Raw genomic sequence first — 26,151 nt, 5'->3', positions numbered from 1 at the left:
GGAAGGGCAGTTCCAGACTGCATGTGAAAAGGCAGCTCTCTTATTTTCAGTCATGCTGTATTCGAACACACAGTCCATATTTTCAAGCCTCATCAAGAGATTTGGTCCTCCTTGATGTCCCCAGTTGAGGCCAGACTGATCAGCTTTTTAGGGAGCCTACAAGGCACGTGCAGTTGACAGTCCTACCCAATTCTCTCCAAAGAGGGGAGAGTCTGTCACTTCTGAAGCCTGCATTGGCTGGGCATGACTCATGCTCCAAAGGAATAAGGATGTTATTCTAAATTAACCATAAAACCTAAATCTAGCAATATTTGTTTGTCATCTTGGTATTCCACTGTCCTAAAAAAAAAAATGCACCCATATAATTTTGCTTTTCTTTTGCTAAATTTGCTTTTCAAACATAATTCAATTTAGTAATAAGTTCATTATGTCCACTTTTTGTGACCCTGTAAAAACAACCTCATAGAGTTTATACCTTCCAAAATAAAAAAAAAAAAAAAAAAAAAGAGGAGAAAAAACATTACAGCTTATTCTGTGGACAAAACATCTGGCCAAACAGACCAGCCTTGCATACTTTTTTCACTAAAGGCCCATGCACTCAGCTCTGATAGTGTAAGCAGACCTTAGAGCAAGGGACAGTCTGTCATGCAAAGTATATATACACCAACATTTCGTTTATTTGAAAGGCCATACTCTGGTATTTATATTGACAAGGCACACACAGCTTGCTTGTACAGTAATAGATGAGCTAAGAAGGGGGCTGGAATGACACAGAAACAAACCAGCAGCCTCAGGGAGCCCTAAGATTAAAGACAGCGCGCGGGAAGCTGCTGCAGGGCAGGAGCTCGCTCTGCACGCCCCAGCAAAAACCCAGCTCCGGCCCCTGCAGACCCCACGGGGCCCAGGGGCAGTAAATTCCCATTAGAAGGAAGTTGAAAGCAGGAGATGAGTGTTGACGTCTTGTAGGTAAAAACTTGACTATTGTAGTTTAGGCTCATCTTCATAAGGAGAAGCCCCTTTCAATTGGTCTTGAATTGGCTTCAGTTGGTTCAAAAGGGTGCGTGCTGCCGAGGCGCACCCCCAGCCCTGGGAAGCTGCTCCCTCGCCAGATAACGCCTCTCATTTAAGCCACATCGCAGCCTCCATCCCGCTGCTCCCGGTGCACCCCTTCCCCCGTGTGCATACACTGGAGTTGTTCTTCCTACTCTTCAGAAAGCACCATCCTCTTTAATGCTATTTATTAGTGCAGGTTCTTGTTCATGTAAGGTGGATGTCAGAAACATGAGTTATGAAAGAATTCTTGGGTTTGCGAGTCTTTATGAGAACACACATGGCAAGTGCTTATTGCGGCACGCAGCGCAGTGTGGGAGGGTTGCAGCACTGTACAGAAAGGAGCAAAAAGTTTGGCAGTTGTCTGGCATAAAAGTAAAGCAGCAGCCCAGCACGATAAAGTCATCTATTGCTTCATTCACTGCAAAGCACCGCTCCCCTAAATACCTGTCTCTGGAAGTCATTTTGGATTAGGCTGTGAGGGTGGTCAGCCTTACGCAGCACAAGCACTGAACTCGTGCTTGTTTGCCTGGTTGTGCGATGAAGTGGAAAATGAGCATCAAAAACTTCTCCGTACGGAAGTGAGGGAGCTCTGGCGAGGGAAGGTGTTGATTCATTTCTTTGAGCTCCCTTTCCAACAGACACATTTTCTGCAGTGATTTTCATTTAGAGCCTGCCCGTTGTTTTGCAGATGAGTTACGGCTGTCAAGAATGGCCTATTTAGGTGAATTGTTCACCTCTAGTGTGCTGAATGCCAGTTTACAAAAAAAGACTGAAAACTATCCTTTTAACATTACAACAAAATAAACATGCACCAAAAAAGCCTCAAAAGCTGCAGTTATAGCAGGAGAAGGTGAAAAGAAAAATTGTCAATCACTTTCAAGCTGAGGAAATTTCTTCATTCAACCTGGGCTGAAAAATTCATCCTGACCACAGGGTCAACATACAAGACCATTACCTGAATTATTTAACCAGTTGTGCAAACAGTTGCGTAAGACTTTCCCAGATGAAGACAGGATAAAGACTCTTTCCCCATGGAAGGCAGCCATCAGATAAAGGGACAGAAAAAGCAGACCAGCTGCTCAAATTTAACCGTATGAGTTGTCTGAGACTTGGTTGAGCAGGACAGAGAAATTTAGCTGATACTAATACTTTTAATGCCCTTCTAGCCTCTGTGTTTTTGTGAGTTTACATTTTCTGCCCAATACCATTAAAAAACAAGTAGATAAATAGATAAATTCCTGTCCAGAATTGGACTTTGGGCTGCAGTTTACTTTAGGTCTTTCCTAGAATCATTCCTGGACCAATTTTCTGTAATTCCTATTCATCTATTTTCTCTGAGCTAGGCACAGCAGAAAGGGAGAGGGAGAGGGAAAAGGAGTACAGGAAGGAAAGGGAAAAGGCAGAAAAGAAGCGCGCTTTTTTTCATATTTTTAAAATTCTGTAAGACTGGAAATAATATTGAATTTTCTTCTCATGCTTAACAATATTCCAGATAAGAACAAAGGAAAAATGCAACCCTTCTTAGACAATAGTCAAGTTTTTAAAAAAATCAATCCACTTGTCATAATTTACAAGCCTACTAACATACATCAAATTGTCATTTATGACACATTTGCTTCCATCTTATTAAGCAAAACAAAACAATATGAGCAAGACATTCAGCTGTCTTATTATTTATGATTCCACTTTTTAAAAAAAATCTGTTGTTGAACAGATAAGTGTAGAAAGGAAGTTATAGTTTAATATTTTTGGTTTCCTGATATATTTGTACTGTGAATTCACAAGCAAGATGCTAAACCTTTTAAGATGTCAAATATGCTGTGTGGAAATAAAGCAATAAACAGTGGATACGGTATTTCAATTAATGTTATATTTTAAAAGGCAGGATTTAAATGAGTAGTTATGTATCTACTGCAGTGTGTGTATTTCAATGAGACTAGGGAAGTGCCAAAAAAAAGGAGTAATCATTTGTCTATCCATGCATCTGTAGATTATTTTCACTTTTGTCATTCTTAGCAGGCTCATTCAGTCACTCTTCAGACAAATAAAAAACAAAAATGCATATCAAAATGAGGAAAGCAACCCAGAAATGGAGTAAAAGGTAAAAAATTAACAAATGGCATTATGTTGATGTTGAGAGTCTTTTCCTCTGCTTCAGCAACCCACATAATGGTTAAAGATGGTCAGAACTAGAGCTCCCAGTAACTTACCGTGCCCTATTTTAAACCAGTGGATGACAGGAAGGCTCCATATGGGTGATGAAACAATAATAAAAGTGATGGTATATAAACTGGGTTTATTTCCTTTCGATCCGCAAGGTAACTGTTTTGTTACTGGTTTGGCAGTGCGGTGATACCCTGTCAAGGCGGCTTCTCTTTACTGTAGTTTTCCAACTGTGAATTTACTATTTGGGAGGGACTAAACTTGCAGTAGGCTACGGAAGGCTGAATACAAGTGAAAGAATGTATTTACAAACCGACTCTCTTTAAAAACTACAGTCCTCTATGTAAATGTGAACTTAATGGCCTCAACAAGCTGAAGGAGTCAGTTCATTGCCAGGTTAGGACAGGTTTTTCAGTATATGTTAACATAGTGAGTACACACCTAAAACAACAGTACACTGCACTTCTGAAAGTCAACTTGGAGCCTTCTGTTCTCAGCTGCCAAGAAGCAGCATCTTGATACATAAGGCTTCCAACAAATAGTTTCAAACAAGTAGGGTAATGTTCCATAAATTTTTTAGCCACTCTTGATAATTTGAGATGCATAGAGGAAATGCCTCATGTGTGTCAAGTGTGAATGTAACAGTACATTTTACTGTCAAAATTATACATGTCTATATTATGAAACTCATTCATGCCTCATTTCTCTATTACAATATCCCAACTAATAGTATGATCTGTAGCCAGTCTTTAAAGAAATACATAATACACATTTGCACTGTATGTCTTGTTACCTGAAATGTGCAGGAACTGGCATGTCTTGCTCTTCAGCCTGACATGTTTACAATAGCAAAAAAAAAAAATTACAGAATCTGTTTTGTTAAGGGAGTGTGCTGCAGAGGTCTGTGGAAAAACAGTATCAGTCATAACTTAGCAATCAACTTTAGCAGCAACCTTTAATATATACTTCATTTCTACAGCTCCCTTTTTTATGTTGAAGTAAGTTCTGATATGAAACATTAACAATGCTCTGTGAGTTGGAGTTGAGCTAAATGTGCTCCAAACTAAGATACAATGCACATGAGAAACAAGTCAGAAATAAAGAAAGTAGGGCATTTCCATCTGTGACAAGGCTTAACAGGAAGTTATCACTGCAAAGTGAAGTGTCCTACATAGACTAGAACAGAAAATGGTCTGGGAAGGAATGTAATTAAAACTAAAGGAGATGAACAATGGAAGAGAGATTTCCAGCAGGTGAAGAGCAAAAAGGTCAAGAATCTGGGAAGCTGATAATCATTATCTCTGAGAAATTCTCACTGCAGAAGGGGAAAACTATCTGGCAGCGGCAAATCATCCTAAAGAAAAAAGGAATTTGATCTAAGGGGAACTTCAGCTAGCGGTGGTGGCAGCTGCCCCTGCTGCTATCTTCTGTAGTTATTGACCAAATATGAAGATCGTTACGTTAATGTGAACAGAAATGAGTTGATGGCATTAATGCACGTGAGGTCACACCCAGTGAGCAAGTTTCCGTTTTAGATTGTTGAAAAGTTTATGTGCAACTTGCTCTTGAGGAATTGAAGAGGTTGGTTGAATGGCTTTGCTGTGGAGCCTGGCATAGGAGAAAGATCAGAGGCCTCTGCAGTAACACGTGTGCCTGAGCTTGTGTTTGGATGAAAAGATCAAAGAGGCTGTGAAATGCCAAATATAGGCACCCACCCTCTAGACTTTACATCTCACTCCTTTTAGGGCAATCTCAATGTTAAAACATTAGGCAGATAAAAGAAGTCTGTCAGTCTAAAACTCACAATCTTGGATGAATAAATTCACCTCGGCAGCAGAACGCAAGGATATTTGGATGTAATAAGAAAAATGGCAGAGGAATGCCCAAAGATGTGAGTGATGTTGCTATGCTGAGCATTGATAAGGCTTTCATTGTGGACAAAAAGACATCAAGTATAAACTAAGTTTAGTATTCAGTGTGCTGTGAACAAAATGAAGGACATACATTACAATCCATCATAAAATGGAATATGTAGTAAATTGTAGAAAGACCTATTTCCCTTCTTTCTTTTTGTTCCTGGCTATAAAAGTATGAGAAATCCTATTCTTACCTTTCACATCTCAGTCACATTTTCTTCTTGCACTAGGACATCTGAAGCAAGCAATCATGGCTTTTAAGATTCTTTCAGCTTTAAAGTCGTGTTTTTAAGAACATGAATATGCAGCATGATTTTTTGCTGATCTTTGAACTCTCTACCACTGCAATAATATTAGCTGCTTATCTCAGGCTCATGATGTGCTTTCATGTATTTGTGCAAGAAGAGACCAGTTCAGGAACTGCAGGCACAGAGTCAAAAAATAACAATGTGCAAGGAAGAATGCATAAAACAAGAATAGCAATGTTCAGTGCTGCGTACTGCAGTGAAGCCACACGCTGTACTGAATACTACTGATGTGTAGCATTTTCCAGCTCAAGTAGTATCCTCAGAAACAGGATAATTAATTTCTCACAAATATTGTGATTCAAAGGGTGAAAAGTTGTTCTTATGGAGAAATCTTACCTTCTGCAGCTTTAGTAACCATTGTTTGAAATAAAGACCAGTACTTGGCTACTGGAATCAAAGGACTCAAGTAATTTTCAACAACATAACCTGAGACCACTTTCAAACATAAAGCGGAAAATAGAAAAGGACACTAATTGGACAATATACGTTTCCCTGGGAGCTGAAAAGGGAAGTTGTGCATGAAAAGAAAATAAGTTTATGGAACTGAGGAATGAGAGCGAAGGTCATGAATAGGCTAGCAGTCACATTCATGTGCAAGGAATGCTGGTATGTTTGTTTTGGTCTCCCACATAAATGCAGTACCTCGGCTTGCCAAGTTCAGTAGGTGAAAAAGAGCCAAAATTAGGGCTAGACACATATGGGAAGAAACCCCGTTATCCTGAAATGTACTTAACTTCAAAAAATAAGTTTCCCCACTTGATTTCCCTGGCTTGCAGCACTGTTTCTGATTTTTAAACATTCTTTTCTTCTTCCTGTTGCTAAGTGAAAGTCTCATATAAACAAAGGAAATCAACTGTGTTAAAAGGATGGAAATGACTGTATGCAAAAAGCTGTCAAATCTACAGAGTAAGCAAACTGGAAAAAAACATTTCTTAACCTAATCCTTTCAGTTACAGCAATGCTGTGCAGTACTCATGCTGTTCAGAGAAAGTTAGTGTGTTGTGGGTTAAAACTGTTTGGAATTAATTTTCTCAACTTAAGAAAAAGAGTTTCTGTAGCCTCAGTGATATGCTTGAGGCTTTTTTCGTTTTTGTTTTGGTTTGGTTTGGGTTTGTGTTTCTTTCCCAGAAGGAGCAATTTTGATCATAATTGTAAGCATTAAACGTCTCGCGCACTGTGAGGACCTACAGGGTCATGTTCTAGTTACTGTAAGAGACTAAAACTTCTTTCAGCTTTCCACTACATGGTCACGGGAGAGAGATGGAAAACTCCTGAGAGCAAACAGGTCATATGTGGGCTACGTCACCCTTTGGATGCTCATTTCTCTCCATTGCAGATACAGGGAGGCTCTACTTCTAAACAAGGAGCCTCACCTGAACACCTAGGCTGACAAATCCAGGCTGTAGTACTGGAAGAGCTAATCTTAAAGGCAGTTTTATGACCTGAAGCTCACATAATGCTTTACCTCTCTATACTGTGACCACAATGCATGTTTGGATGATCTTGGGTCTTATGCCAAATGAAGTATACCTAACACAGCATAGGAGAAGACGTGGTTTAGATGTCATAGGTCTTCTTCAATTTCAGAAATTGTATCTACCTATTCATATTAAATGGATATATAGCTGTTGGTTTCAAGAAGTGTCAGTAGAGCCAGGAAGAAAAAAATCTCCTTGCATGGCTTACGCCACAATTCTCAAACTATGACCCACAGGCAGTTAACGAGTCATATATGCTGGCTGTTCTGATTTCCAGCTACAAGCAGCTTAAGTAGATTAAATATTACTCCAGATCTTTCTCTTAATAATACAAGGGATGTTAAGCACTCAGGAACAGGAGGGCAGGTGGTCTGCATAATCATTGAATAGGAAAGGCCCCAGAGATAGTCTTATTAAGATACCCTTTTTATGAGAAATTTTGAGGATTCCTACAGTAACAGCAAAATCTAGTCCAATAATAGGGAATGACTACAAAATGCTATGGAATTTAGCACCAATAAATATGCTCCCTTTGAAATGGTGAATTAGATGTGCAGCAGGATCTGGTCACACTTCAAAGAATATTATGCAGAGCTGAAGATCCATCTGTTTGCTCTTGCTATCACCGTTGAGGCTCCTGTATGTTAAGCAGTCTTTTGACTACTTCAAAGCACGTTTGAAGTCTCTGCTGTGCCTATCCCATGCACAAAAAAGCAAACGTGCCTTAACAATACAAGTAGCTGGTATTTTTGTTCATTTTACTTGTAAATGAAAACAATTTGTTCCTCCTATGTATCATTTCTGGACTCTTTTTTTTTTCTTTTTTTTTTTAGCTACGATAGCGAGGGCCGTCTAACAAACGTTACATTCCCAACTGGAGTTGTCACTAACCTTCATGGGGAAATGGAAAGGGCCATTACAGTGGACATTGAGTCATCCAGCAGAGAGGAAGATGTCAGCATCACTTCCAATTTATCATCAATTGATTCTTTCTATACCATGGTTCAAGGTACTGTAAACAAAAGATTTATCAGCAGATACCGACCTGAAAACTCTTGTCTTATGGTACAAGCAGCTCCGGTCAGATGCATTAGAGGGAAACTTTAGAGGCATAGTGTTTGGAGGAAGGGGTGATACATACATGGTTTTATACATATAAAGAACTGTTTATGGAAAGAAGGAGTTGCAATGAAAGTAGAATTAAATATGTTTTCTAATCAAATAGCTTTTGTAAACAGCTATGAGAACTAGTTAGAATGCCTACTTTGCATTAAAAGGGAATCTTGGAAAGGAGAGAGAAATGAATTGAAAGGGAAATAGGTGCAGAAATAGCATGAAGTGAGATTTTAGCTTTAAAATAGCATATGACATGCCAGCAGCCACATCCTGCAAAAGTCATGGTATGCTTAGGATTAGGCCAAAAACACCTAATGAAACAGCAGAAAATATGGTTTGTGCCAGTCCAATAATATACTCTGAGGGTGGGATTGTCTTAAGTGTTTAAGTGACTTTGAAGATGGGTCCCAATACGATACAGATATTCTTACTAATAAACACCCAGGGTGTTTATTACCATTGGGTCAGTTATGTGAAGTCAACATGTTACATGCACATATTGCATGTGTGCAGGACAAAGGCAGACTCTGAACCCCAAGCAGGTAACGTATGCTTCTCTTTTTCGCCTTTTCAGATCAGTTAAGAAATAGCTACCAGATTGGTTATGATGGCTCGCTGAGAATCCTGTATGCCAGCGGCCTGGACTCACACTATCAGACAGAGCCACATGTGTTGGCTGGCACTGCCAACCCAACAGTGGCAAAAAGAAACATGACCCTGCCAGGGGAGAACGGGCAGAACCTGGTGGAGTGGCGATTCCGGAAAGAGCAAGCCCAGGGAAAAGTCAATGTATTTGGCCGAAAGCTTCGGGTAAGCACACAAGCATGCGTAGTATCTACTCATTGAGTGAGAGGAAATGTAAATACATTCCTGTAGATACTGCCATCCAACAACCACAGAATATTTATTATAGACAAGCTTACTGTAGAGCTGGAAGTATTTGCTTTTATTACTTCATTTATTGGCTGGTTTTCCTTATTAATTGCTCTTTTCTGTGGACTTTAAACTGTTGGGTTTAGCTTGGAATGCATTGAAACAAATTGAGATAAAAGAATAATTTTTCCGCTTTCCTTCACTGTTTCTGTTTCTGGTACTGAGTTCATACACTTGATTCTGTATCTTGTTTTAAATTATTTTACCATAAGTTGGCACAGTCCTAGGATTTTCTTTCTTTTTTATTTTAAATAAAAATTGTACTAATACTTATTGGTGGTAGAAAGGGTTTAACTGTGTGTGCATGTGTACAGCATATTCCTCTAACATATGTCTTTACCGTTTTGTTGGCATTTCTTCTTCCCTATATAGTGAGTGAAATATAAGTAGGAAGCAAACCATGATTTATGACAGTCATTTGGTAAAGCCAACATAGATTAAGCATCTAAAATTAGGTTGCCAGGAGACCATTTCAAGACCACATCGGAGGTCTGACTTACTCTTAGAACTGAACTCAGTTCTTTAAAATAAGGCCTAGGCAGTATATCAAATGAAGGTAAGTAATTTCAGACCACTTGACTTCTAAGAGGTAACGTGCCATTTTAAATCTTAAAATATTTTATATCTTCCTTTGGAACAAGAAAGGAGAGAATGCAGTCATGCAACTCATATTCCTCTCTACCACTTGCACTGCAAGAAGAATGGATTTTTTCCAAGAAAGAAGAATGATTATGCACAGTAGCTGATGCTGAAGAACAACATACTTGTAGCTAGCTATGGTAGCTATCTTACATGGATAAGAAACAGCATGATTCTGGAGCTCATCCTTGTGGTTCTGGTTCATAGGCATGTCATTATATAGCACGGTGGGATAACAGACCTGCCAATTCATTTGTGAAGGAAACCCAAGAGGAAATAAAATAACTATACCAATGGCATTTGGTTTTGACAATGTAACAAATAACCATGAGTCCAGTTCTCAAAATTTTGGAATTCAAGTGCAGAGGAAGTAAAAGAAATGTCATGGGCAACTTTAACTTGGAAGAGTTAACAGGAAAAAGGGAACAGCAGAAGAGAGGGAAAGATTTAACAAGATGGAGGGGAAAGTGAGAGATTATAGATTAGGATAAAATAGTAGTAACTAGAAGTGTATATACAAATGGGAGAAGTAGGGCAGGTGAATAATATGGGCTAATAAGAGAAAAATGCCTCAAAAAAAAAAAGGTAAAGAATCTTGTCAGCAAAGAAAAAAAAATTTTTTTTTTTTTTTGAATTATTTACATGGGAAGGTATTACAGAAATGTTGCTGGGGGGTGAGCAGGGGATGTAGGAAAGTAGAGAAAGAAAACAACAGAAAGAACAGGAATAACTTAAGGAGCTCATCATTTCTATCTATAGAGATGTCAGTAACATTTTGCTGCAAAGATGACAAATGTAGACAAAAAACAGTGACAACATGTGTTGCCAGTAAATGTACTCATAGATATGGCACTTTCACTGCGTTATATGTATGCAGTATCTAATGTTACAAAGTACACTCTCAGGTCCTCTCTTGGTTTTTTATCTTTTATTAGTTCTACCCACTACTGGTAGTCTTTCAAAAGAAATTAATTAGGAATTATGTCACCACAATCCTCTGTCAATCTCACTTTTGTTCAGACTTGTTTCATATTTGTTTGATAAGGTAGTTTTGTCCCTGCACCTGTACGTTTGCTCTGTAGGCTGGCCTTTGGCAGAGGTCCTGACAGTCCTCTACATGAAAGAGCCTTTTTAGGGCATTTGTGCTGAGGCCAGACAGACCCTCACTCACAAGGGTCTCAAATAAAGGAGCTGGTATGACCTCTGCCTCAAAGGGTGCACCCAGAGTAGACAAGTGACATAGACGAGGGATCTCACAGGAAGGGTTTTCTCTGCCTCCTCATGAGACCTGACATACTCCACACTCTGCAGAGGTCTCCAGTTTTTGCATTACTTCTTGAATCTCTCTGTAAGGCACAGCAATACACTCCTATTCCTAATGAGGGAATCAGTCACATTTCATGCTTCTCATTGGAAAGAAAAACAGGAGTCAAAGCAGAGCAGGATAGATCGACACTTAAATTACTGAAACGGAGCAGGACAGTAGGTCGGGAGTGTCAAGAGACGTAGTTTTGTGTTAAGTGTTTCTTCATTGAAAATTTCCTGAATTACTATTTCGTATTGGGTTTGCAAGGCTTTGGTAGCAGGAGGGCTACAGGGGTGGCTTCTGTGAGAAGCTGCTAGAAGCTTCCCTTATGTTCGATAGAGCCAATGCCAGCTGGCTCCAAGACAGACCTGCCGCTGGCCAAGGCTGAGCCCATCAGCAATGGTGGTGGTGCCTCTGGGATAACGTATTTAAGAAGGGGGGCAAAACTGCAAAACACCAGCAGCAGTCAGCAGACATGAGTGAGAATATGTGAGAGAAATAACTCTGCAGACACCAAGGGCAGTGAAGGAGGAGGAGGAGGATGAGAGGACGTGCTCCAGGCACCACAGCAGAGATTCCCCTGCAGCCTGTGGTGAAGACCATGGTGAGGCAGGCTGTCCCCCCACAGCCCATGGAGGTTAACAGTGGAGCAGAGATCCACCTGCAGCCTGCGGAGGAACCCACGCCAGAGCAGGTGGATGCCTGAAGGAGGCTGTGACCCCATGGGAAGCCCTCACTGGAGCAGGCACCTGGCAGGACCTGTAGAACCATGGAGAGAGGAGCCCATGCTGGAGCAGGTTTGCTGGCAGGAGTTGTGACCCTGTGGGGACCCAGGCTGGAGCAGTCTGTTCCTGAAGGACTGCACCCCATGGGAAGGACTCATGCTGGAGCAGTTCATGAAGAACTGCAGCCCATGGGAAGGACTCACATTGGAGAAGTTCATGGAAGACTGTCTCCCATGGGAGGGAACCCACCCTGGAGCAGGGGAAGGGTGTGAGGAGTCCTCCCCCTGAGGTGGAAGTAGTGGGAGAAACAATGTGTGGTGAACTGACCGCAACCCCCATTCCCCGTCCCCCTGCACTGCTGAGAGGCAAGGAGGTAGAGAGAATCAGGAGCAAAGTTGAGCCTGGGAAGAAGGGAGCGGTGGAGGAGGTGTTTTAAGATTTGGTTTTAGTTCTCATTATCCTACTCTGATTTGACTGGCAATAAATGAAACTGATTTCCCCAAGTCAAGTCTGTTTTGCCCGTGACGGTAATTGCTGAGTGATCTCCCCATCCTTATCTTGACCTACGAGCCTTTCGTTATATTTTCTCTCCCCTGTCCAGCTGAGGAGGGAGTGATAGAGTGGCTTTGATGGGCACCTGGCAACCAGCCAGGGTCAACCCACCACATATTTTCATCATAATGAAACCCAGAGGTTTCAAATATATTTGGAGGGAGACTGTCTTAGGCACAATAAAAACGTTCAAATTGTGCTGCAAAAGCATTTTGGTAGCAGAGCTGTTGTTAAGAAACGCTTCACTTGAAGGCAGTGTTTTAGCTTACGTATGTTATTCCAGCCCCATACTGAAAGAAGCTGTATTACCAAAACTTGTTGTTATCATTGCCATCTGTATTATGAGATTATGCAAGCACAGCCAAAATTTCACCAAAAGCTCACGTGTCTGAAAGCAAGAGTTCTGTCAGCAGAATCTGAAGCATTAATCTGGCTGGAGAAAGAGGCATTTCCTTTCTTTCCCCTCTATCCTACCCTTAACGCAGACCAGACAGACAGAAAGTGAGAAGGCGAGGGATGTTATTATCCCATTTAGCAGATAAGGCAGTGAGACAGCCAGATTAAGTACTTTGCTGCAATTTGCACAGGAAGGATGTGCTTAGCCAAGAAATTAAGCACAATTGCTTGGACATCTGCCTTAACCGTAAAGCCACCATTCCTCCTTTGCCAATTCAGAAATCAGAAGTGCCCGTTCTCACTTCAGTGTCCAAGCCCAAGAGATACACAAGAAAATACGCAGAGGTGAGTGAAGACATGTGTGGGAGAGGCTGGGAAATAAAAGCCAGAGATAAACAAGATTTAGGAGTGAATTTAGGCAAATAGTTGAATGTTAAATGTTGGAAAATTTAAACAAAAGCTACCTGAAAATGAAAAAGAAAAAAAAAAAAAAAATCAAACCCACAACAAAAAGTAAGTGAATTGGAATAGTTAAGTTTAACCTACTTCACAAATCAGTCTGGTAGACTTAATTTTTCAAAGTATATTTAAATAATATCTGATGGCTCATTTACTATAGTAAAAAAAAAAAGTAGCTATTCTGCATCTGCTAGGCTTTGTGTTCCTTATTTAGAAGATTTATGTGAAAACATGATTTTTGTTCTGAAATTGATAGTGAGATTGTTCTCATGCCATTGATTTCATATGGAAAAAGAGAAGGGTAAAGTAGATAGAATGACCAACTGATACAAGCAAAACTGAGCATTTGTAGCATTTTTTTCCATATTTCCCTGTGACCCATCACCAGCACTGTAATACTTTTTACGCCAATAATAAAGGATCTAATTTATATTGATCTTTTAGAAGCTTATCAGCCTCAGGGTGTAAGTGCCAACATCCATGATATATGGATTTTTGAACATGCAGCCCTGAAAAATGCAAATATCCTCCAGTCATTTCTTTGGTCAGGATATCTATTTTCTTGTTCTTTTCTGAATGTTATCTAGCCATCTTTCTTCATCTCTTTGTAATGTATGCATCAAGTACTTGAAAAGCAACTTTAAAAAAAATCTTAATACACATAGCTATACGTCCATTTGTCCCCTACTTCCCATATGTTAGCAAAAGACAGGATTGAAAAATCTTAGTTATCAGTGTTTCACCTTCACCTGGAGTAAGTTTAAAAGGACACAGCAGATACAGAAGTGGTTTACAGATGAACAAAGAAATCCTTGAGGCCTGTGTGAGAACAACTCAAAAAAAAGTTCATTGCAGAGGCGGAATGGAGAATTGCAAAGATACCAATGTGGAAAAGGAAAACAAGACATCTTCCTTTCATAAATACAAAAATGAGAGCTGATTCAATGAAACTGAAAGTTAGGATATTTAGAACACTAAATGGGAGGGGGACGACTACAATGTAGAAATATTACATAGAAATCACTATCTGCCACTATGGTTTACATATATACATAATACAGTTTTCAACATAAATGTATCTAGACTAAGGCTTTAATTTCAAAATAAAGCAGTTATAAATTTCAAAGCATTTACAGCTGTTTTTTAGTGGTTCAGTAGTCTTCCAGTCACTTATGGCTTTAAGTGGTCAGTTAACCAGGCAAAAGACATAATGCTCTAGTCAGGATTTCAGCTTCATAAACATATTGCAGCGGTGGGTGGTATACTGAGTTATACTTCCATTTGATCCAGAAGAGGAAAGCCTATGTTCTAAAAACTTTTTAATCTTAATTTGAAGATTCAACGTGCTTTTGAAGATCTTAGTTTTGTATTTACCATGTGGAAAAATACTTGCTGTGGAGGATTAGGAGTCAGTCCTTTCTTTAGCGTGATTGTTACGAACTGGACAAGCGGTTACTGCGAATCTGTTTTGACAATAATTTGCAGATATACTTGGGCCTGCCTACAGAAGAAGTAGTTTGTTCACTGAAATGGCCCCATTTATTGCATAAGTTTTCAGTGCACATCATTCAGTATTTTCTCCACGGTTGACTCAGCATCAAGAAAGAACACATTGCAACAAATTCTGGGCCATCTCTTCATACAGTGAGACTTTCTAAAGTAGATGCTAATGTAGTGCGTTACATTTATATCAAGAAGTTGCTAAAATAATTTACACACACAGCAAATCAATCACTGTAAATGGTATTTAACGAATAGCTAGCTTTGTGGAAATCATAAGTGGCTAGGGTTTGAACAGCACGATTTATTGTGTCATTTTGTTTGCTTTAAAAAGGTCAATGGCAGAAACCTCCTCTCAGTTGACTTTGATCGAACCACAAAGACAGAAAAGATCTACGATGACCACCGTAAATTTCTGCTGAGGATTGCCTACGACACGTCAGGGCACCCCACCCTGTGGCTACCGAGCAGCAAGCTGATGGCTGTCAACGTTACCTATTCATCCACAGGTCAAATAGGCAGCATACAGCGAGGGACGACTAGTGAAAAAATAGAGTATGATGGACAAGGAAGGATAGTGTCTAGAGTGTTTGCTGATGGGAAAACTTGGAGTTACACATATCTGGAAAAGGTAAAGAACACTCGCGTTTCAGAAAATGCTTTGAATGTGCTGAAATTCTGCAGCATCTGACTGCAGCATACAAAGCAATAACAGGTAGTAGAAGCACGTTTCAATTATTCTAAGTATCAACATGTGATTCCTAGGGGAATGTTTTATACAATAGATATGTAATCACGCTGTAGCTAATTGCTAGGAATTGATGTCTTTTTAAATTATTTAGGCCACTAACAGGAAGCATCTGTATTTACCTTTCATCCTAACACTTAAAATAAGGTACAGGGACTAGATCTCTGCAGTGTAATTTAGTTGAAAATAATTTGTTTGTAAATTCTTCACTGTTGTTTTTTTTCACTACCAAGAAAAGCTTTTGTTTTTAAATAGTTACAGCTGTCAATTTGTACTTGCTATGTGTTGTAGCATCAAAATAAATGGTAGCAAAAGATCAGGAATCTTCATTATATGCAACGATTGCTGAATGATAGCTCTCCCTCTAGAAATATCTGTGAAAATCCCCCTGTGAGATCTCATGCCTGCTATGCAAAAAGAGAATCCATTTCTTTCTGGGGTTTAAATATATTTCAGTTGAAGCTGTTGCTTGGCAAATACTGTTTACTAGTCATTGCAGACATAATTTAATCAAGACCTATGATACATAATAGCCACACATCAGAAAAATGTCAGAATAATTCCGAATAGCTCCTTTTGATATAAATAATCAAACAATTGTTTTGCCTGTGTCTCAAAAGCTTACAGAACAAGAACACAGTATTCAGGGATCTCAGGCTATTCAATTTCTTCAAAATCATCTCTAATTGTAGGGAAGAAATTTTATCTCCCATATGTTGTTCTCCTCGTGAGTTAATGGCTCTAAGACAGTTTTACTTCTTCCCATATTAAACATGACTTATCTGAATCCATTGACAATCTGCTGTTTAGCTGTGAGTGCTTGATAAAAGAGTGATACAGTCATAACAAGTAGCAAATTATGAATGTGGAACTACTAATTACAGAACCCCTTACAATTAAGCATCCAAGTAAATTAAGCAGGGAGATGTTAACAACATGTAAGGTCAAGGATAACTCAATTAAGGAGGAGATCATTTTCTCAAGTGGGAATGTCACATTTTTGTGAAGCAATAGTATCGGTATATGGGGGGGGGAGGGCTACTCCACCATTTGTCACATGGTAAAAATCTGTTCTTAATTTTCAGTCAATGGTTCTTCTGCTTCATAGCCAACGGCAGTATATCTTCGAGTATGATTTGTTGGATCGGCTTTCTGCTGTCACCATGCCCAGTGTTGCTCGTCATACCATGCAGACTATCCGCTCCATTGGCTATTACCGGAATATATACAACCCCCCGGAAAGTAATGCTTCTGTTATAATGGACTACAATGAAGAAGGGCAGCTCCTTCAAACTGCTTTCCTGGGGACAAGCCGAAGAGTATTATTCAAGTACAGGCGGCAGACCAAGCTCTCAGAAATTTTATATGATAGTACAAGAGTTAGTTTTACTTATGATGAGACAGCAGGAGTCCTAAAAACAGTAAACCTCCAAAGCGATGGTTTTATCTGCACCATTAGATACAGGCAAATTGGCCCATTGATTGACAGACAGATTTTCCGCTTCAGCGAAGACGGAATGGTAAACGCCCGATTTGACTACAGCTATGACAATAGCTTCAGAGTGACTAGCATGCAAGGTGTCATCAATGAAACACCATTGCCTATTGATCTCTACCAGTTCGATGATATCTCTGGCAAAGTTGAACAATTTGGAAAATTTGGAGTTATATATTATGATATTAACCAGATCATTTCGACAGCTGTAATGACCTACACCAAACATTTTGATGCACACGGCCGCATCAAGGAAATCCAGTACGAAATATTTCGGTCATTAATGTATTGGATTACAATTCAGTACGATAACATGGGACGAGTGACAAAAAGAGAAATTAAGATTGGGCCATTTGCCAACACCACGAAATATGCTTACGAGTATGATGTAGATGGTCAGCTCCAGACAGTTTATCTAAATGAAAAAATAATGTGGCGATACAACTACGACCTGAACGGCAACCTCCACTTGCTCAACCCCAGTAGCAGCGCCCGTTTGACGCCCCTTCGCTATGACCTGAGAGACAGAATAACTCGACTAGGTGATGTGCAGTACAGATTAGATGAAGATGGATTTCTGCGCCAGAGGGGTACTGAAATCTTTGAGTACAGTTCAAAGGGCCTTCTTACTCGAGTTTATAGCAAAGGCAGTGGGTGGACAGTGATTTACCGTTACGATGGACTTGGACGACGAGTTTCCACTAAAACTAGCCTTGGACAGCACCTCCAGTTTTTTTACGCAGACCTTACTTACCCAACCAGGATAACTCACGTATATAACCACTCAAGTTCTGAAATCACATCTCTTTACTATGATCTGCAAGGACACCTTTTTGCCATGGAAATTAGCAGTGGAGACGAGTTTTACATTGCATCAGACAATACAGGGACACCACTGGCTGTTTTCAGTAGCAATGGTCTCATGCTTAAACAAATTCAATACACTGCTTACGGAGAGATCTATTTCGACTCCAACCTTGACTTCCAGCTGGTAATAGGATTCCACGGAGGCTTATATGACCCGCTGACCAAGCTAGTCCACTTCGGAGAAAGAGATTATGATATACTGGCAGGCCGGTGGACAACACCTGATATTGAAATCTGGAAGAGAATTGGGAAGGATCCAGCTCCTTTTAATTTGTACATGTTTAGAAATAACAACCCAGCCAGTAAGATACACGATGTGAAGGATTATATCACAGGTAAAAGAAGGTTACTTAACGGCAAGGCTGTCACCCACTTGCTTAAAAATTTGCCTTTCTGTGTTCTCATAATGTGGAATCTGATTATCTGGGTTACAGGCTGAGGATATTGTCTGAGGAAAGTTAGTGAAGAAACTCTCCAGAATGATAACTGTTCAGAAAAGTACTTGGCATTTAGAACTAGATCAACAAAATTATTTTAGCTTGAGGATGCTGGACCTACAGACATCTAGTTCAGACTGAAATTCAAACTTTTGGTGAAGTACCTAAATATGTCCTTTTTGGAAAAGTTATTTATGAGGAAGCATTAAGGACTTAACAACGAGAGTAATTACAGCAAACATGCTTATCAGGAATAGTGAAATAGCAAATGGGAGATGTTGAAAATACCTCATCTAGCTTTAGACATTGATTTAGACCTGTGTAAGAGATTAACATCCACAGGCCATTATTAGCTTTCAGGTTTAGATAACTAAACTGTCTGTGCCCTAAATAATCCTTGTAGTACTTTAATATTGGACTGTTGATCCAAAAAGACAATTCAGAGCATCTCAGAATACAGAGGGGTTGAGTCTTCCAAAATACATTTTGGAGTATCAGTGGAATACATCTCTTCCTCTCTCAGTGACTGAACTGTAACACAAGGTGCCTCAGCTAGAGATCTCTGCGCATTGAGAGAGGAAAGAGGAGCCCTAGGTTCTCCTTCCAATACTGCTGTGCGTTACCCAGTGCTCTTACAATGAAAAAAATAGACTCCTTGAGCACGAACAAGAGTAAGAACCCCTCAAGACCGTTCATGAGAATATCCTTACATGTGGATTAGAGTCAGGCTTCTTCATAGCTCTGGGCTACTGAGCAGCAAAAAGTGCATACTCATGGACGAAAAAGACCAGAGGGAGTGAGACTGGAAGGTAGCAAGGGCAGAGAGGTGGTCTTTCTATGACCAATTTAACTCATTAACATGGCAACAAATGTTCACTGGAAGTTGACTGGTATTTTGCAGGGAAGGTTTTTGCAAAGCTACTAATGTAGTTTGGCTAAGAAAGAGAACTCTAACAAGCTCCAGGGCCAGCACAAAGTAATGAGTACACAGCCAGAGGCGGGGAAGTAGTAGAAAATAAAAAAAGGAGCAGGAATTTCTCTTTTGGCAACAAAAAGCTGCTAATGTGCCACTTCTTGTATAACTGAGTTCTAAGGGAACCTGTATGCTTTTGTGGGTCTAGAGTTAGTGATGTGTAGTGTTTTCCATTATTCTACATACAAAAAAAGCTGATTGCATGTCACCAGAAGTTTCTGAAACACGCATGGCTCAGATACATTTGAATTTTCATATTTGAATAGATGTAAATAATATGAAATATTTTACACAGACAGTGCCAGATTACAGGAGGGGCTGTAATCACTGACTGACGAGTTGTGAGACTACCACTCAGAAAAGCATCCTGGGAATCAAGTGGGTTTGCGTTATTTTAACTAACAGCAGCTATTAACAGGGTTGCTAACGGGCTGCCTGGGAGCAAGGATAGTAACAGGCCTTGGAATCTGTCCTCTTTCAGCAGCATGTGCTGTAGGGCATGCCGTTGCAATCAGATTATTTGTGGCATTGAAAATTATGCACTTAGTTTAAAAACTGCTTTCAAAATACAGTTTTAGTTCTTTTCTTCACATCTTTGATATATGGAACACATAGACACACGGTGCTCATATAAGGTTATCATTGCAATGAGCAGTTTGGCTGACTGGAGTTTTAGATGCAGAATCTTATGAGGCGTTATGTATCTGGAAAGGTTAGAAATTATTTTAAGGTAAATATTTTTTATTCTTTTAACATTTGGAAAAATTTGGTTCTTTTTTCCACTTATTTGACGTTTTCTTAAACAAAAACTACTAGACTTGGTATGGAGCACTCTGCCAACTTCTGCTAAGCTTAGTATTTGTGAAAGGTAGAGTAGAAAGACAGGAAAAAGGCAGAGCACCCATTCTTGCTCAACAATTGTTAACCAATTAATTGTTGGCATCCCTAATTTATTTATTTTTTAACAGAACATAAAATGTATCATAAATAATGTTATCTAATGCTAATTTATTATCCTGTCTGCTTACGGATGCAACTGTAATAGATTTCATTAGCTTTTAATTTCATCAGTCCAACTTCTTCATCTTGAAGAGGGGGAGATTTCTCTTGAATCAACGTAAAATATCTGCCAAATCATTTAAAAGGTAATTGACCATATAGGTGTTATTTCAGAGGTAGTTTTAAGACATTACAACAACACATACGTAACAAAAGGACAGGACGTGCTCTGCAGTACTTTTTCTTTTTTGCATTGTTTTAAAGTATTGAGGATGAAGGTGCGACATAGAGTGTATTCAGCCTAACCATGAAATCCCAGTTAGTTTAGGCTATATTAGAAGGAAACTTCAGTTTAATTGTGCTCCTGTAGTTGTTCTGGAAGTCACTGAGGCTTTCAGAATCACTGAAACCTGCAATGCCTTTCAGACGAGCATAGTGCAATTCTTACACAGAACGGAAGTTTTCTGGTAAGTTTAGAACGTCGAGTTTACTGCATAGGCTTGCTGTTCTAGTTGTAGTACAAATCTAAATCCATCCATATCAAAAAGAAGACTTGGAAATAATTGTCATGTTACAGAAGGAAATCAACTATGCCAAAAAATATGCCATGTAAAAATTGCATGATTGCAAAATATAGAACAATTCTAATATTTTTCTCTTTTTTTTTTTTTTAATAATTCTCTTTCAGATGTTAACAGCTGGCTGGTGACGTTTGGCTTCCATCTGCACAATGCCATTCCTGGTTTCCCTGTTCCGAAATTTGATTTAACAGAACCTTCTTATGAACTTGTGAAGAGCCAGCAATGGGAGGACATACCAGTAAGAAACAAAACTAAACATACAAATGGAATAAGACAGAATGTTCCCTTCTATTCAGATCTTGTTAGGCATGGATAATCCTGACAGGGTTACTTGCTGAGTTAAATCTGAACAGTGCTTTTCAAACCTCTAGTTTTTATCTACTATCAAAAGAATTTAAGAAATTACAGGTGGTGTTTTTTCTTACAGATTTATGAAGTTAGGTACCATTTTAAATAAGCTTTTGTTTGCTTTCAGCAATAATAAAAATGCAGAAAGATGATAATCAATGAAAAGAAGTTTAAGACCCTTTAAAGATGTCCAAGTTTCGCAGCAGAAACTACAGAGATTAGATTTGTACTAACACTCTGCCTGAAGGCAGAAACTGAACAGTCTAGTAAAAAATAGACTGTGAAATAAACAGACGAACAGGTGATATAAATTATGCATACCAGGCACCACTACAATTTTACTTCTCTTTAATATTAACCATGTTTTATATGTGAAGATAAAATATTGAAAATGAAATTACCTGAGGTAAAACCCATTACATTACATAAAACCAAAACTCCAGGTGCTTATGAAGTTCTTTGAGAGGAAAAAAAAAAATAATGAATTTCAGTCCTGAAAACCTGCTACAGTTTTAAATGATGGAAGAAATAAATGTGGAATTAAAATCTAAATCTGCTATTTAAAAAAATTATATTTACAAATCAAACTTACTCAAAGACCTATGCCCTTGAAAATCCTACAACTCTCAGTAAAGAAGTGTTAAGAGACAGTAAAATGCATAATCCCATTGTGAGCAGTCAAAACCAGATCTCTTTTTACAAGAATCATGATAGAGAACTTTACGAGATAAAAAGAGGCTATGATCTTGAAGGACCTTACAATTTAATTTAGACAAAAAAAATCATTAGAAGGGTGGCCCAACAGAAGGGATCATATGGAAGCTGATTTTGCATGCATAGAGTGACCCACTATATATTTTTTTTAATAGCCAGGGACTGAGTAACAATCAGTAAGAAAAGATCTTGGAGTACAGCATGAGAATAGTGTCTGCCATGAACAGCAGAAGCAGTGACAGGGAAGCATCGCAAGTACTCCAGGCAAGGTGGTTATATCAGGAGATAAGAGACCTGTCATCTGGCATGGCTGTGAAGAACTATCAGAGGTTGTTTATTTAGATCTCAGGCTAAAGAATGCAATTTTCTACCAACACCAGCAAAGGTGCATCAGGAAAAGAACCAGTCTGGTCAAAGAGATGAGAGCAGACAGCTAGTTGTCAAAAGTCTTCACAAAAGAGCTCAACAATGTGAGGAGTGCCAGAGGCATGTGACATGACAGAGAGAAAGAGAGAAGTGGGAGGAACACAAAGATGCAAAATTCTCAGGTAGGAAGAAGCTGTGACTATGATATTCACTGTTGAACAAGCAAATGCCACCAGGAGCCAGAAGTAAACACACAAACCACTTAGTATTTTGAAACATTCTGGAGTGAGAGAGCTTTACCGAGCTCTGAGGTTTTGCTTCAGAGCTCTGAGGATATGTGTTAAAAATAAACAAACGTCGTTATGAAGTTGCTATAGCATCTCGCTGCTCTCACTGATGAGTGTGCTGTCTAAAATATATTTTTGTGCTCAATAGCTTTCACGTAGGATTTACAACAGCTGAAATCCATACTTGTTAGCAAGTGCAGACAGGAATCTGCCGCATTCAAGAAGAGTTGAGAGTCCAAGTCAATTCACAATTCCCTCAGGTACTGTCCCCTCCAGAAAGCCGCTCTCATGGCAGAGCAGAGAAGCCTTTGCAAACCTTTTGCCAGGCTTTGATTAGCAGCAAGGCTGAATTAAGGTTGTAGGAGTCTCTTAATGATTCCTGCTTGGTCTCCCACCCAGAAATTTGAGAAAACTAAACAGGCTTTTGCCTCATCTGTGAGCAATGAATCAAGTGGGTTAAACAGTATTTTTTACTGAAGGGAGAAGGAGTCAATTGGAAGATGAACTGGATCATCTACAGAAACTAAGTGCTCCATTTCAAAAGTGCAGCCAAAGCTATTTAAATCTGTTTCCTACTGAGACAACTGCTAGGGCAGCTGTCTGCTCCCCACCTCCCTCAATACTAGCTCATTCACAGCTTGTAGCTGTTAAGACCCAGGGTTAGACAGATAAGATGTGCCTCTTCTGCGCAGTTGTAAGGTCTCACCCCAACCACAGCTGACCCCGTAACGTGAGGTGCCCTGCTCCCTAGCTGTGCTAGCTAACCGTTCCTGCTAGCTGCTCCTGCCCTTCTCGCAGTTCTGGCTAACCACAGCAGTTACGCTGTCAGCTATTACGTTCTCCAGCTATTCTCTCTCTCTTTACCAGAGTTCATTTGGCGTACTGGGCCTCACATAGCTCTTAACAGTCAAGCAACCTTTTTAAACAGATTCTCCTATCCTAGCTTTTCCATCTTGTGCTTTTGCACCTCACAATTGCACCTCTTATTTCCTCCCCTCTATAGCACACCTACCTTTGCAACAAGGACACCCTAGATACGGTAAAACATGCAATACCAAGCGAGTGCATTTTAGACTTGCCCACTGGTTCTTTTCATTCATTGCCCCTGCTCTTTGCTAGCTGTCAACAAAGCGCTCTGCTGTATTCAGGACTGCACCCCTCTGAAGTTCTGGGGAGAGAAGCTGCTCTTCTCTTTTAGGCAGCATGCTGATACTGGGCCTGAAATGGAAGCTCACACAACTGAATTGGCCGCAGCTTTTTCACACATCTCCTTTTATCAGTTTCTGCAATTGTTTGCAAGAAAGGGCACCAGTCCCCAGTATTCCACCCCTCTGCTCTGTACCGTTTGCTTCCTTCTCTTTTACTGTAAAGACTTTCATTACAGTTTGATTTCCCCTCTTCCTTTAGCAGCTTGAGGGGTTATGAGAGCTGCCCTGCGGCTTGGTCTCAGAATGCAGCTACCTGAGAGACTCTTATCTCCTGACTCAGCATAAGGAAAGGCTTGGTTTTTGTTTCGTCTCTAAAGCACAGCTTTGTGACCTGCAAAAATCTCCTCAATTTGGATGGACCCATGGTAGACAGGAATTGTAGTCGAACAAGCTCAGAGGATGAGGTGACACTGTAGTAAGATAGCTCTTAGCCATATTAAGTATTAGTATTGCAAAGGTCTGTCCTGTGCAGCCCAGTAAGTAGCCTCTGAAGTTAAATCTTATTTTTGTGCAGGTTCTTGGGGAGATAAAAAGCACTGAACATTATCAAACAAAATAGTCTTGTAACTCAGCAGAACAAGCAGTATGTAGATTTAATTAACTCCTTGGCACTGTCAGTTGTGGCATATCCTGTTGTCGTCCACGGGCAGCACACCAAGAAAGCCTGGCTGTTTGGCACCTAGAGGGCTACAGATGGCTGGTAAAACTTCTGTCTGTTCTTGTTTACAGCCAATTTCTGGAGTGCAACAACAAGTGGCGAGACAAGCAAAAGCCTTCCTTTCCCTGGGAAAGATGGCAGAAGTGCAGGTCAGCAGACGGAAATCCAGTGGAGAGAAGTCATGGCTGTGGTTTGCTACAGTGAAGTCTCTGATTGGGAAAGGGGTGATGCTGGCTGTCAATCAAGGCAAAGTGCAAACGAATGTGCTCAACATTGCAAATGAGGACTGCATAAAAGTGGCAGCTGTTCTGAACAACGCCTACTACCTAGAAAACTTACATTTCACTGTTGAGGGAAAGGACACGCACTATTTTATAAAGACCACCTCCCCCGAGAGTGACCTTGGGACACTGAGGCTGACAAGCGGGCGGAAGGCCCTGGAGAATGGCATCAACGTCACTGTTTCCCAGTCCACCACTGTGGTAAACGGCAGGACTCGCAGGTTTGCTGATGTTGAAATGCAGTATGGTGCTTTAGCGCTCCATGTCCGCTATGGCATGACACTCGATGAGGAAAAGGCCCGAATACTGGAGCAAGCCAGGCAAAGAGCTCTTTCCAGTGCCTGGGCCAGAGAACAACAGAGAGTAAGAGACGGAGAAGAAGGTGCCAGGTTGTGGACAGAAGGAGAAAAGAGGCAGTTGCTAAGTGCTGGAAAGGTACAAGGATACGATGGGTACTATGTACTCTCTGTGGAGCAATATCCAGAATTAGCAGACAGCGCTAATAATATACAGTTCCTCAGACAAAGTGAGATAGGAAAGAGGTAACACACTGGCTTAGCTCAGGCTGCCAAAGAGACTGTGTACCAGTGTCTTCTAAAAAGGAGACCAAACTGTTTTGCTGCATTACTACTTGAGCCTAAGCTTACATCTTTGCTCAGATTTTTTCTGTAGCACAATCTGAACAGACTCTGTAACGAAAAGAGCGCCTTCCAGAAGAATGATACTGCTAATGACAAAACTTTTTTTTTTCTCAATGACCTTAAAGGTGATCTGCTTTAAAGAATATGTTTACATATGCATATCGCTGCACTCAAGTTGGACTGAAAAGTATTAAAAAAAAAAAAGGAAGAAAAAAGAAAAGAAAAAGGCCTACAGATTTTGCAACAGGCTGTCTGTTCCTTTGAGGCACTGTATTTAATTAAGATACAGACCCATACAGTGTTTCCAAATATTACTGAATTGTTGACCTTTGCTTACGAGAAGTAGTCTCTCTCTTTTCTCTCTCTCTCTTTTCCTCTCTCTCTTTCTCACTGCATAGGATGTGGTATATATCTGTTAATTTTAAAATGTGGGGCAAAAATTACTGTTTATAGACAACCCAACTGCTTTAAACTGTGCTGCTTTCTAAAAGGACATTGGCACAAGTGACTTATGCTACCATGGGAATTTAATAATGGATTTTACAATGCTAACATGGTTTGCCTTGGGGGGAAAATGGCAAGTAGAATCCTCGTTGCAGATAAGCAAAGGAAACCCTGATTTTTTTGTAAATTATGTGAGACAAGTTGTTTATGGATTTTTATATGAATTACAATTTACTGTACATCAAATATTAGTCTCAGAGGAGTTAATTTATGTAAAGTGTTTAAAAAAGTTTATACTTAAAAATAAAACGATAAAAACATGTGCTGTGTGTGATTTTTTTAAAGAAAAAGGAATTGCACCTTTTATGTTATAGCTGTACAGTATAAAGGATTATATTGTAGAGATATAACAGTGATGACTAATGTCCAAAAGCGTTAATATTTTTGTATTAGGTTTAAAGCTGTGCATCTATCACTCTGCTGATAGGATGGGACACTCCAGAGTGGCTGGCTGAATCAGACCACAGCTCCCTCCCCTCCCGTACCTCTCCTGTCACCCA

At 39.8% G+C, this 26,151-nt stretch overlaps 1 protein-coding gene across 9 annotated transcripts in view; it reads left to right on the top strand.

Annotated features, from left to right (window-relative positions):
- TENM3 (teneurin transmembrane protein 3) overlaps positions 1-25,052 on the top strand; it is a 321,876-nt gene extending 296,824 nt beyond the window's left edge. For all 9 annotated transcript variants that reach the window (XM_086612225.1, XM_086612224.1, XM_086612223.1 and 6 more), the window contains 6 exons: positions 7,752-7,927; positions 8,609-8,844; positions 14,879-15,175; positions 16,378-17,989; positions 20,752-20,882; positions 24,297-25,052. In XM_086612225.1, the coding sequence (XP_086468351.1) occupies positions 7,752-7,927; positions 8,609-8,844; positions 14,879-15,175; positions 16,378-17,989; positions 20,752-20,882; positions 24,297-25,052 (3,208 nt within the window). The remainder of the gene's footprint in view (positions 1-7,751; positions 7,928-8,608; positions 8,845-14,878; positions 15,176-16,377; positions 17,990-20,751; positions 20,883-24,296) is intronic.
- The last annotated feature ends 1,099 nt before the right edge of the window (positions 25,053-26,151 follow it).

The sequence above is a fragment of the Tauraco erythrolophus genome, chromosome 5 (assembly GCF_009769465.1).
Source record: "Tauraco erythrolophus isolate bTauEry1 chromosome 5, bTauEry1.pri, whole genome shotgun sequence".
Taxonomy (NCBI): Eukaryota; Metazoa; Chordata; class Aves; order Musophagiformes; family Musophagidae; genus Tauraco; species Tauraco erythrolophus.
The sequence above is the reverse complement of the archived record's forward strand: the minus strand, read 5'-3'. Positions and strand labels throughout refer to the sequence as shown.